The sequence below is a fragment of the Camelus dromedarius genome, chromosome X, assembly GCF_036321535.1.
Source record: "Camelus dromedarius isolate mCamDro1 chromosome X, mCamDro1.pat, whole genome shotgun sequence".
Lineage (NCBI taxonomy): Eukaryota > Metazoa > Chordata > Mammalia > Artiodactyla > Camelidae > Camelus > Camelus dromedarius.
The window spans coordinates 66,658,786-66,673,348 of NC_087472.1; the positions used below are offsets into that span (position 1 = coordinate 66,658,786).

Genomic DNA, 14,563 nt, shown 5'->3' on the forward strand with positions numbered 1-14,563 from the left:
GCATTGTCTTATGTATAGAAAATCTTAATGACTCCTGAAAAAAAAGCTCATACATATAATAAATGAATTTAGTAAAGTTGCAAAATACAAAATCAACAGACAACAGTAAGATGTGTTTCTATACACTAACAACAAACTATCTGAAAAAGAAATTAAGTAAACAATCCCATTTACACTTGCATCAAAAAGAATATCATACTTAAAATTCAGCTTAACCAAAAATGTAAGACTGGTAATCTGAAAACTACAAAATATTGCTGAAAGAAATTAAAGACCCAAATAAATAGAAAGACATTTTGCACTCATGAACTGGAAGAAAATATTGATAAAGTGTCCATTCAACTGAAAGACATCTACAGATTCAATGCAATCCTGTCAAAACTCCAATGGCATTTTTTACAGAAACAAAAAAAAATCCCAAAATTCATGTGGAAGCACAAAAGACCTATAATAGCTAAAGCAATCTTGAGAGAGAAGAACAAAGCTGGAGGCATCACAATTCCTGATTCAAAATATAGCACATTCAAAATATATCAATATCTTGTAATAACCTTTAATGAAAGAGAATATGAAAATGAATATATGTATATATATATATATATATATATATATGCATAACTGGGACAGTATATTGTACACTGGAAATGGACACATTGTAACATTATACTTCATGTATATATATATACATATATATATATATGTATATATAAAACAAAGCTACAGTAATTGAAACAGTATGGTGCTGGCATAAAGACAGACATAAAGACCAATGAAAAAGGACAGGGAGCTCAAAAGTAAACCTACACTTGTTTAGTCAACATATCTTCAACAAAGGTGCCAAGAATCCACAATTGGTAAAGGTTGTTTTTTCAATGAATGGTATTGTGAAAACTGGATATCCACATGGAAGAGAATGAAACTGAACTCCTGTCTTATACCATACATAAAATCAATGCAGAGTGGGCTGTGACTTAAACATATGACTTGAGAGTATAAAAGTCCTAGAAGAAAATATAGGGAAAACACTTTTTGACATCGGTCTTGGCAATGATTTCTTGAATATGACGCCAAAAGCTTAGACAGCAAAGCAAAAACAGACAAGTGGGACTACATCAAACAAAGGCTTCTGCACAGCAAGGAAGACAAACAACAGAACAAAAAGGCAACCTATTAAATAGGAGAAAATATTTGCAAAGTATGTATCTGATAATGGATTAATTTTCAAAATATATGAGGAACCCCTACAACTCAATAGCCAAAAACCAAATAATTTGATTAAAAAATTGGCAAAGGACTTATACAGACATTTTGGTTATTTCATTAGTTACTTTTTGCTATTTGATTTTTTTCTCCTTCTGAAATTTTTCTTAAATCTTTGTATTTTTTTCTGTTGTATTCTCTTATCTTGTGACTCATTTTCATTTTTTTGTGTGTTTTTCACTTTGGTTGTAAACTATTTTTCCACTTGACACCATATTTTGTTCAACCATTCTCCATTTAACAGCCTATTAACTCATGTTCTCACTTTTTTCCCCTCTATACATTGAAATGCATTTTTGTAGCTAAATCTTTGTCCGTGTTTCTAACTACTTTCTTTGTTTTTGCTTTTAAAGACTTTTGATACACCTTGTCAAAAAATACTCTTCTAAAAGAGTCATACTAATTTTTATGTTTAAGAAAGGTCTATGTTTTTCATAACAAAATCATGTATTTTTATGTTATAGGCTTTGAAATTTCTGAAAACCAGAAGAGGCAGGCTGCAATGACTGTGAGAAAAGTCCCTAAACAAAAAGGTAAAGCTGCCTTTAACTACCATCTCCCTGACCACACTCACTTTCGCTGTGAAACTGAGAAGTTATTAGCTATGCACCTGTATGTTCCTAGGCAGGTTTCCATGCTGAAGTTCACTTGGGGTGGTGGGAAAGGTCCAGATTCCCAGGTGTCTCTGATGACAAGTGGCAAATGGTCTTAAAGCCTTATGGCTCAGGAGTGAACAGTTTAAGGTAGTCGTGTTCAAAGGTAGCTCACTGGGTAAAGGAGAAAATAGAACCTGTTTCTTTTTATTTTCACCTAAAAAAAAGAGAGAAACTAAACCTTACTAACAATTTAGAAACAATTGGACAATAGTAAATGTGTATAATTTATTAATAAGTATAAATATGTTAGGAATATTTACATAACCTTCTTTCATTGGTTTTGGAGCATTTGCCAAATCAGGAATCCCAAATCAGAATGGAGAATTTTAAACTGCACCAAGACTGATGATTCAGATATTCCTTCTCTTTCTGAACCATAAACTAAAGTACTTAAAAGAGAAAAATACCTTAAGAATCAGTTTGAATATGAAATGAAGCTTTATTTTCTTGTTTTCATGAACTAGACAAAATTAAAATACTTAATTGAATGAAGGGAAGGAACTACCCTGTGTTTATTGAAGAGTCCATTCATTACCAGTCATTTTATATGAGTTCTTTGATCTTTATGCAAAGGTAGGTATTATTAGCCCTATTTCTGGAGGACAGAACTGAGAGTCTTTGGTGTGAAGTGACTCTGAACTTAAGTCAGCTGGACTGCAAGTCCACTGCTGTCTTCTCTCCATTTTAGGGTTCTGCTGATTCTCCAGGCTGGGGAAGAACATCTCACTTTTTTGTCTAGCCTCAATTACTAACAGCTGCTTCTATTACTGACAGCCATAGTCACTGTCCTCAGGGGTAGGCAATCTTCATAAGACTTCACTTTCCCTGGGCCCTTCCTTATGCTTTCTTAAAGGGCTCTCTGTTTCAAAATGAGTCACCGTATAAAATGATCAGATTCAAGTTGCCTGAAATTCCAGCAGCCACAGTAAAGTACCTTTATTTATTCTCAATGAAGTTTATTTTCATTGAGGAGGTTGAGTACCTGTGAATACCTGATTTCCAATTGAGTAGTGCACCTAGATTTGGCTTCTGGCTAGACATGGCCTTCCTTTTAACTGTTTATTGCTTCTTACTCTTGGGAGGCCCTCATTGGCACTTTCCCTCATCATGGAAATGTGATTCTCCTTAGACAGGGAATTAAAGGCAACCACTCCTAATCTCTTGGGGGTTGAAATATGAGTGACAGTATTAGAAAGTAATCTGGAGTTAATAACAGTAAGGATATGATCTGTATGAATAGGAGAATCTTTTGAGAGATTGTGCTGCTTAGATATATGAGCCCTAGCCACCTAGAGGGTTCTCAGGCTACAAAGAGACTACTGTCTTAGTGCCCCACCTCTGTCTCCTGGAGGCTCTCACCTCCTGAGCTTCTCTCGCTGTGATTCCTTCCTCTGTCTCCATCACACTGACCTTATTGATGAGATGGTGTTCCATTACCTCAGCCTAAGTTCCCTCAAGCCTATCTGAGACTGGTCTTTTCACTGAGAAACCTTAAAGCAGAGGAACATGTACAAAGCAACCAACTAGAAAACAGTCCTACTAATTCATATCAAGCCTTTGTGTCAGGTTCCTTCTCTACCTTGTCTAGTCTTAAGGCTATCCTTTGCAGGTTCTCTTTTCTCTTCAGGTATCTAAGCACTGGTTCACCTGAACAGATTTCCACTTTTAATAGCAATCCTGAAGTATTCAAAGAAGCCTATCTAGTTTCTAACCTCCCAGAATTCCTCAACATTTCCTCCCTTATTTCCTCATCCAGGGCTGTGGTGACTGATATATTTTAAGACTCAAGGGCACTATACATGTAGAAGTGGTTGTCCAACTTAGCAGTTCAATAGCTTTATCATATACATGGGAAGAGCAAGAAGGGAGTTATCTCAGATACCTGAGAAAGTCAGCTTTCTTAATCCTTCCAATGACCCTTCCTGGAAGTGATGGGGAGCATTGTTGCTATGGTTTTTCTGATTCAGATTTAATATAGATTCCAACACAATCATTGATGCCATGGGACCTTATCAACTCAATCAACTGTTCTGGAGGAGGGGAAGTCTGGCTGGAAGAAAAGCAGAGTACAGAGCCTCACTCCAAAGAAGACCTTTTCACTTTACATTTGCCTTTCACACTGCCTAGTTTTTAAGAGTTGCTTTGTAACTTCTTGGGAAATGGATGCTAATTCCTCCTTCAGCCCATTTCAGTTTGTCATCATGGAGCTCCCTAGGGCCATGAGCACAGCTCCCATCTCCAGAGGCTTTAGGGCCAGCTCAAAATCAAATGAGTACCCTAGAATAACTAAAATAATCTTGAAATAGAATAAAGTTTGAGTAATCAGTCTACCCTGATTTCAACACTAATTGTATAGCTACAGTAACCAAGACAGTTGGTGTTGGTAGAAGGCTAGACATATTTTTTATATCAATAGGACAGAACCCAAAAATAGACCTACACAAATATGTCCAACTGATTTTTGACAAAGGTACAAAAGCAATTTAGTACAGGAAGGATAGCCTTTTCAACAAATGACACTGAAGCAATTGGGCTTCCTTAAGCCAAAAGTAAAATGAATTTCAACCTAAGTTCACACCCTATAAAAATTAAAATAGATAATGGACTTACATTTAAAGCTACAAAACTTTTAGAAAACAGTAGGAGAAAATCCTCAGGATTTAGGGCTAAGCAAAGTTCTTAGACCTGACACCAAAAACTTGAACTATAAAATAAAACATTGACAAAATAGACCTTATCAAAATAGAAAATTTTACCCTGTGAAAGACCATGTGAAGAGGATGAAAAGACAAGCTACAACTTAGGGGAAATATTTGCAAACCATGTATCTTATAAAACATTAGTATCTAGAATATGTAAAAAACTCTCAAAACTTAACAGTAAAAAAAAAAAAAAACTACACACTCCAATTAGAAAATGGGCCAAAAACAAACGTATTTCACTGAAAAGGATATATAGATAGCAGTTAAACACATGAGAAGATATCCAACATCATTAATCATTGGATAAATGCAAATTAAAACCACAGTGAGATATCACTACATACCTATTACAAAGGCTAAAATAAAAAAATAGTAACAACACCAAATGTTGACAAGGGTGCATAGAAACTGAATCATTCATACCTTGCTGATGAGAATGTAAAATGGTACAGGCACTCTGGAAAATAGTTTGGCAGTTTCCTAAGACATAAAACATACAACTACCAGATGATTCAGCAATTACACACCCAAGTATTTATTCCAAACAAATGAAAACTTTTTTTCAGTTAAAAAACTTATAAACAAATGCTCATAGCAGCTTTGTTCATAATAGCCCAAACTGGAGACAACCGAGGTGTCTTTCAGTGGGTGAGTAATTAAGCAAACTGTGGTAAATCCATACCATGGAATATTACTCATCAATAAAAAGGAGCCAACTATTGGTACATGCAACAACTTGGGTGAATCTCTGAGGAATTATGCTGATTGCAAAAAGCCAAAACCCGAGGTTGCATATGATATGACTCCATTTATATAATGTTCTTCAAATGCTATAATTTAGAAATGAGGAACAGATTAGTGGTTGCCAGGAGTTGAGGCATTGAGGACAGGAAAGAAATGAGTGTGGTTATAAAAGAGTAACAGGAGTAATCCCTGTGATGATAGAAATGTTGTCTTCTGACTGTGTCCTGTAACAATATTAATATCCTATCTGTGCTACTGTACTATAGTTTTTCAAAATGCTATCATTGGAAAAATTGAGTCATATGTACAAAGCATATCTCTGCATTTTCTCTTAAAATTGCATGTGAGTCTACAATGATCTCAAAATAAAAAGGTTAATTAAAAAATTAAAATGAGCACTTCCCAAACTCCCTCCCTAATATCTCCATATCATTTGTTGGCATCTAGTCCCCTCATATTTTTGACACTTATCACCTTTGAAAACTGACAAACGACATTGTCAAAATGGCAGAATAGTTTACTGTTGTCCTCTCCCTAAAGAACACAGATTTTGGCAATCACCAACAGATGAGAGTGCTTTTATGAAGTCTTAGAGTCCAGTGGAGAAGTTACAGACTGAATAAATTGACTGGACACATAGAAGAGCCCAGTCAATAAAGACTGGAGGAGATGACTCCTTCTTTAAATGCAAAGACAGCAACACAAGACCAGAAGGAACATGAAAAATCAAGGAAACATGACATCGTTGAAGGAATGCAATAATTTCCAGAAACTGATCCACAAAGACATGCAGATCTGTGATTTGACTGATAAACAATTCAAAATGGTTGTTTTAAGGAAGTTCAGTGAGCTACAAGAGAGACAATTCAACAAAATCTAGAAAATAAACATAAACAAAATAAGAAATTTAACAGAGAGTAGAAATCGTGAAAAGAGCCAAATTACAGAGCTGAAGAATACAATGAATGAAATGAAAAGTGCAGTAGAGAGCATCAGTAGCAGACTTGATCAAACAGAATTCTCTAGCTGTGGAGTCAAAGAAAAGGCATTTAAAATTGGCTAGTCAAAGTAGAAAAAAAGAAAAGAGTAATGCGAAAGAGTGAAGTATACCTATGTGAATTATGAGATACAATTAAGAGAAAGAATCTAGAAAATATTGGAGTCCCAGGAGGAGAAGAGAGGGGAAAGGGGGCAGAAAGCTTATTTAAATAAATAATGGCTAGAGCTTCCCAATTCTGGGTAGATATTTGGATATCCAAGTTCATGAGGCTCATTGATCTCTGGACAATTCAACCAAAAATGATCTTCTCTAATTATAATGATCTTCTCACATTAAAATAAAACTGTCTAAAATTAAAGACAAAGAACGTTAAAAGCAGCAGGAGGAAAAAAAAAGTCCTTATATGCAAAGGAACCCACATAAAGCTATCATCAGATTTATCAACGGATACTAGCAGGAAAGGAGAGAATTGAATGATGTATTCAAAGTACTGGAAGAAAATAACAGCCAACTAAAAATGCGGTACCTGGGAAAGTTTTTTTTCAGAAACGAGGGAGAGAGAAAGACTTTTCCAAACCTAAAAAAAAAAAAAAAAAAAATGCTGAAAAGAGTTCATCACCACTAGACTTGTCTTACAATAAATGCTGAAAGGAGTTCTTCAAGCTGAAATGAAACTATGCTAATTAATAACATGAAAACATAAACACACAGGTTAAAGTAAGTATATCATCTAATTCAGAATAATATGGTGGTGTGTTAATCACTTAAATATACTATGAAGGATAAAGGACAAAAAGATTAAATATAACTATAGGTATAATAAATTGTTAATGGATAACACTAAAAAAGATACAAATTGTGATCAAAAACATAAAAAGTGGTGGGGTAGTTTTTGTTTGTGGTCAATTGGTTATTAGCACAAAATAGACTGTTGTAACTATAAGATGTTTTATATAAGCCTCATTGTAACCACAAAGCAAGCACCTGCAGTAGGAACTACAAAATGGCCAGAAAATAATTCATAATATGGCAATACTATGTCCTTTCCTATCAATAATTACATTAAATGTAAATGGATTAAATTCTCCTATCAGTATGCATACAGTAGCTGAATGGATTAAAAAAAAACTAGACACAACTGTATACTGCCTAGAAAGACTCAATTCACCTTAAAGAACACACATAACTCCAAAGTGAAGGCATGGAAAAAGATATTTTATGCAATTGGAAACCAAAAGAGAGCAATGGTAGATATACTGATATTAGAGAAATAGACTATAAATCAAAACTGTCACAAGAGACAAAGAAGGTCATTATATAATTATAAAGAGTTAACTTGTCAAGAGGATATAACAATTGTAAGTAGATATGCACCTAACATCAGAGCACTTAAATAGAGTAAGCAAATACTAGCAAATCTGAAGGAAGAAACAGACAATGTAATTATAGTAGAAGGTTTTAATACCCCACTTTCAACAATTGATAGATCACACACACAAAAAATAATAATTAAGAAAACACTGAACTGGAAATATATTTAGACCAAATGTACCTAAAAAACATATAAGTTCTATGCCATGCAACTGCAGCAGAATTCACATTTTTTTCAAAAGCACATAGTGATTCTCCAAGATAACATGTATTGGGGTCACAAAACAAGTCTTACCAAATTGTAAAAGACTGAAATAATATCAGGTATCTTTTCCAACCACAATGGTATGAAACTAGAAATTAATAACAGGAGGAAAACTGGAATAGTCACAAATATGTGGAAATCAACACACTCCTAAACAACCAATGGGTCAAAGAATAAATTGAGGGGAAATGTTAAAATATCCTGAGATAAATTAAAATGGAAACACAATATACCAAATGTTAGGGAATGCAGCAAAAGCAGTACTAAGAGGAAAGTTTATACCCATAAATGCCAAAGCTAAGAAAAAAAGAAAGATTTTAGATAAAAAACCTAACTTGACACCTCAAGGAACAAAAAATGAAGAAGAAATAAGCCAAAAGTTAGCACAAAAGGAGATAATAAAGATCAGAGCAGAAATAAATAAGAGATCAGAAAAACAATAGAAAAGATCAATGAAATTAAGAGCTTTTTTTTAAAGATAAAAGTGACAAACCTTTAGCTAGACTAATTAAGAAAGAAAAAGAAGACTCAAAATCATAAATCAAGCAGGAGCTACTCCAAATGATACCACCTAAATATAGTTTGGGGGGATACTGTGAACAGTTGTACACCAATAAATTGGATATCCTAGAAGAAATGGATAAATTTCAAGAAACATACAATGTCCCAAACTGGATCATGAAGAAATAGAAGATAATAACATGCCAATAATGAGTAAGAAGATTGAATCAGCAATCAAAGACCTCCCAACAAAGAAAAGCTCAGAAACAGATGGTTTCACTGGTGAATTTTACCAAACATTTAAAGAAGAATTAACACCAGTCCATTTCAGAGTCTTCCAAAAAATTGAAAAAGATGGAACACTCCCAGATTCATTTCATGAGGCCAGCATTACGCTGATACCAAAGCCAGAACAAAACACTACAAGAAAAGAAAACTACAAACCAATATCCCTGAAGAATGCAGAAGCAAAATTTCTCAACAAAATACTAGTAAACCAAATTCAACAGTGTATTAAAAAGATTATACACCATCATCAAGTGGGATTCATCCTGAGATGCAAGGATGATTCAACTTATGCAAATCAATATATCTGTTATACCATATTAATGGCAAAAAGATAAAATCATATGATCATATCAAAATATGCTGAAAAAGCATTTAAGAGAACTCAATATTATTTCATGATAAAAACTCTCAACAAATTCGGTTTAGTTGGAATATACCTCAACATAATAAAAGCCGTATAAGACAAGCCCACAGCTAACATAATGGTGAAAGGTTAAAAGCTATTCTTCTAAGATCAGGAACAGCACAATAATGCCCATTCTCACTACTATTCAACATACTGCTAGAAGTCCTAGCCAGAGCAATCAGGGAAGGGAAATACATAAATGTCAGAAAGGAAAAAGTAAAAATTTTTCTGTTTGCAGGTGACATAATTTTATATATAGAAAACTCTAAAGATAATCGTAATGACTGTGGATTGGGAGAAAATAGTGGCATACCACATATCTGAAAAGAGATTAATATTCAAAATACATAAAGGATTCATACTACTCAATAGCAAAACCCTACAAATACTCCAACTAAAAATGAGCAAAAGACCTAAATAGACATTTTTTCCAAAGAAAATATTCCAAAAGCCAACAAGTACATGAAAAGTTTCTCAGCATCACTCATCATCAGAAAATACAAATCAAAACCACAATGAGATATTACCTCGCACTTGTCAGAATGACTGTTATCAAAAAATAAGTGCTGGAAAGTGCTGGCAAGGATGTAGAGAAAAGGGAACCTGAGTATACTGTTGGGAATATACATTGGTACAGCTACTATGGAAAACAGTATGAAAGTTACTCAAAAAATTAAAAATAGAGCTACCATGTAATTCAGCAATTCCAGTTCTGGCTACATAGCCAAAGGAATGAAATACTATCTTAAAGAGATATCTGCATCCCATGTTTATTGCAGCATTATTCATAATAGCCAAGACATGGAAACAACCTAAGTGTTCATTGACAGAGGAATGGATAAAATAAATGTACACACACACACACATACACACACACAACAGAATGTTATTCAGCCATATAAAAGAAGGAAATCTTATATTTTGCCACATCATAGACTAACCTGTAAGACATTATGCTAAGTGAAATAATTCAGACAAAGAAAAATACTGTGTGATCTTACTTATATGGGGAATCTAATAAAACTGAATTTATAGAAACAGAGAAGAAATTGGTGTTTGCCAGATGCAGGAGGTGTGGGGGTGGGAAATGGATGAAGGTGGTCAAAATGTACAAACTTTCAGTTATAAAATAAATCAGTTTTGGGGAAGTAATGTACAACATAGTGACTAAAGTTAACAAAACTGTATTGTGTATTTGAAAGTTGCTAAGATCTTTAAAGTTCTCATCAAAAGAAAAAAATGTGTAACTATGTGAGGTGATGGATGTTAAGTAACCTTTATGTTCTTACCATTTCACAGTATATGCATATGTCAGATCATATGTACAATGTAATATGGTATACAATGTAATATGTCTAGTATATCTCGATTAAATTGGGGTAAAATATAAACTGAGCAGAAAAATGAGTAATAAGATTGAATCAATAATGAAACCTCCCAACAAAGCAAAGCTCAGGAACAGATGGTTTCACTGGTGAATTCTATGAAACATTTAAAAAAGAATTAACACCAGTTCTTCTCAAATTCTTCCAAAAACTTGAAGTGAAGGGGAACACTCTCAAATTCATTTTCCAAGGCCAGCATTACCCCAATACCAAAGCTGGATAAAGATGCTACTAGATAACACAGGCCAGTATCCTTGATGAATATTGATGCAAAAATTCTCAACAAAATACTAGCAAACAAAATTCAACAGCATATTAAAAGGATCATACACAATCATCAAGTGGGATTCAACTCTAGGATGCAGAGATTGTTAACATGCAAATCAATAAATGTGATACACCACATTAACGGAATGAAAGATAAAAATCACATGATCATCTCAATAGGTGCAGAAAAAGCATTTGACAAAATTCATCATTCTTTCATGATAAAAACTCTCAATAAATTGGATATACAAGGAACATACCTCAATATAACCAATGCCTTTTATGACAAGCTCACCACTAAAACATCATATTCAACAATGAAAGTTTGAAAACTTTTCCTCTAAAATCAGGAATAAGACAAGGGTGCCAATCCTCACCACTTCCATTCAGCATAGTGCTGGAAGTCCTAGCCAGAGCAATCAGGCAAGAAAAAGAAATAAAAGTCAGAAAGGAAGAAGTAAAATTGCCTCCATTTGCAGATGACATGACTTCATATCTAGAAAGTCTAAACTCTCCAAAAATAATATTAGAATAATAAAGGACTTCAGTAATATTTCATGATACAAAATCAATATACAAAACTCAGTTGTGTTTCACTAACAACAGACATCCAAAGGAGAAATTAAGGAAACAATCCCATTTGCAGTAACACAAAATAGAGTAAATACTTAGGAATAGGTTTAACCAAAGAGTTTAAAGATCTGTACAGTGAAATCTACTAGATATTTATGAAAGAAATTGAAGAAGATACAAATAAATGGAAAGATATTCCATGTCTATGGATTATAAGAATTAATATTGTGAAAGTGCCCTTACTAGACAAATCCATCTATATACTCAATGTCATCCCTGTCTCAAATTCCATGTAATTTTTCATAGAAGGAGATAAAACACTCCTAAAATTCATATGGAATCACAAATCCCAACTAACCAAAGCAATCCTGAGAAAGAAGAACAAAGCTGGGGCATCAATGCTTCCCAATCTCAAACTATCTTACAAAGCTATAGTAATCCAAAAAGTATGATACTGGCATAAAAACCAACATATAGACCAATGGAACAGAATTGAGAGCCCAATTTAAATGCACATTTATAGTTAACTAATATTTGTCAGGAAGCCAAGAATATTCAATGGAAGAAGGTTAGTCTTTTCTATAAATGGTATTGGGAAAATTGGATATTCACATGCAAAAGAGTATATTGGACCCCTACTTTACACCACTCAAAAATTAGCTCTAAATGAATTAAGGACTGTAAAATTAGAAGAAAATATAGGGAAAATACTCCTTGGCATTGGTCTTGGCAACAAGTGTTTTAACCTAAAGCACAAGCAAGAGCAACAAAAACCAGTGGGACTATTTCAAACTAAAAACCTTCTGCACAAGCAAAAGAAACAAAAATAAGTAAGTGGGACTATTTTAAACTAAAAACCTTCTGCACAGCAAAAGATAAGCAATCGACAAAATGAAATGTCTACCTATGGAATGGGAGAAACTATTTGTAAACCATATATTTGATAAAGACACACACATACACACAAACACACCCCATGGAATATTATTCATCCATAAAAAGAAGGAAATCCTACCATTTATGGAAACGTGAATGTACTTTAGGGAATTATGCTATGTGAATTAAGTCAGACAGAAAAATACAAATACTATATGATCTCACTTATATGTGTAATCTGAAAAATGCAAAGTTACAGAAACAGAAAGTAGATTGGTGGTTGCCAGGGGCTTGGGTTGGGAAAAGTGGAGAGATGTTGGTCAAAGGGCACAAACTTCTAGTTACAAAAGGAAGAGTTTCTGGAGATATAACATACAGTATGACGACTGTAGTTCACAATACTCTATTGTATACTTAAGAGCTGCTACGAGAGTAGTTCTTAAACGTTCTTACCACAAAAAAAGTTAATTATGTGAGATGATGGATATGTCAACTAACCTTATTGTGGTAATCATTTCACAATATATACGGATGTCAAATCATTACATTGCACACCTTAAAGTTACACAATACTGTATGTCAGTTATATCTCAATAAAGCTGAAAAACTATAATAGTAACAAAAATAGAATAAAAAATACTGGCTTTTAGAAAAGAAGTAGTTCCTTCCCACTGAAGTACCAATGGCTGGTTATGGCTTAATATCCCAGGGTAATGGGATCAAGTCATTAAACAAAGGCAAAGAAGATGTAATGCTGAAATTTCAGACACTGACCAGCATGAAGAAGGTATTTGGGAGCAGCAGAAAGATCACCCTTGCACTCTGAATCATATTCTGTGTGCCTCAGCCTATTCTGTTCTGAATTTAGAAAAGGATTAAACTTTAAATTTAGGTCCCCTGATTTCTGGAATCCTCCATGTGAATTTTGCTTTGGTTTCAAATTCTCCTATAAAAGTTGAGAAATCATTGAAGTATTTCCTTTAAAAGGTCACAAACATATTCCAAGTCTTCTTTATGTTCCATGAATCTTATCTTCTGGTGGGTGAGTTTGCTTTCTCCCTTAACTACCAATGTCACCTCCCTAATAAATGTGGTTTAATCACTCTCAACCTGATGTTGAACACTGAGTCACTTGTACCTTAGTTTTTAGAAAACCATTTCCCCTCAAAGACCTGCCCTGAATTCAGTAATTCTTACCCAGGCTGGAATCTTAACTAGGAATTCTTAACCAGGAGTTCTTTCCTTGGATGATTTTATTTTTTTAATTGAAGTATAGTTGATTTGCAATATTATATTAATTTCAGGTGTACAGCACTTTGGATGATTTTCAGTTTCAGTTAGCATGCTCTAAAGTAGGCTGTCTTGAATTGTACATTCAAAGTGGTCACTGGGTAATTGAGAAGACCATTGCTACTTAACTTACACCATTTCACTTTGATCTCTTTTTATTTTAGGTGTCAACTCTGCTCGCTCAGTTCCTCCTTCCTATCCACCACCACAGGACCCATTAAACCAGGGCCAGTACCTGGTTCCCGATGGCATCGCTCAATCACAGGTCTTTGAGTTCACTGAACCCAAGCGCAGCCAGTCACCATTCTGGCAAAACTTCAGCAGGTTAACCCCCTTCAAAAAATAATACCTACAGGGAGGCAGATAATTTTAAAATAAAGTAAATAAAATTATATTTATAGATGGACCTTTTTTCGGAGAAGCACTGTTGAAATTTATATATATATATATATATATATATATATATATATATATATATATATATATATATACACACACACACACACACACACACACACACATACATACACACACACACACACACACACACATACATACAGACACTTCAGTGTACATACACACACGCACATACACAGAAGGACCAAAAATGTTTTCTGTTGTTTTAGGGAAATAAAATCTGTAGTTGATAGAAAGAAATACTAATGACTTTCAAATACGCGATCCCTTTAAAAAGTTTTCTGTTCTTACCCTGTCCCCCTCCCCTTTACTTTCAGAAATTGACACTTCTATATGTTCCTTTTCTTGTTGAGATAATCTTTTTGCTCTCCTGTGAGTGATTCATTCACTTGTCATTATTACCATAGATGTGTTTGTGTTGTTTTTTTTTTCTTAATGATACTGATGCTGATGACTTTTTAATTTAATTTGATGTGGTGGAGTTCGGGAGTTTCGAATTTCTTTTTTTTTCCTTTTACTTTTCACTGAGTAAAGGGAGGATCCCCTTTCTCCTCTCCCTCAA

General features: G+C 34.0%; 1 protein-coding gene across 11 annotated transcripts in view; it reads left to right on the forward strand.

Moving 5' to 3' along the window:
* Positions 1–13,978, forward strand: part of ARHGEF9 (Cdc42 guanine nucleotide exchange factor 9) — a 165,137-nt gene extending 151,159 nt beyond the window's left edge. For all 11 annotated transcript variants that reach the window (XM_010995344.3, XM_064483093.1, XM_064483091.1 and 8 more), the window contains 2 exons: positions 1,725–1,793; positions 13,749–13,978. In XM_010995344.3, coding sequence (XP_010993646.1) covers positions 1,725–1,793; positions 13,749–13,930 — 251 coding nt within the window. In that variant the 3' untranslated portion in view covers positions 13,931–13,978. The remainder of the gene's footprint in view (positions 1–1,724; positions 1,794–13,748) is intronic.
* Positions 13,979–14,563: the final 585 nt, after the last annotated feature.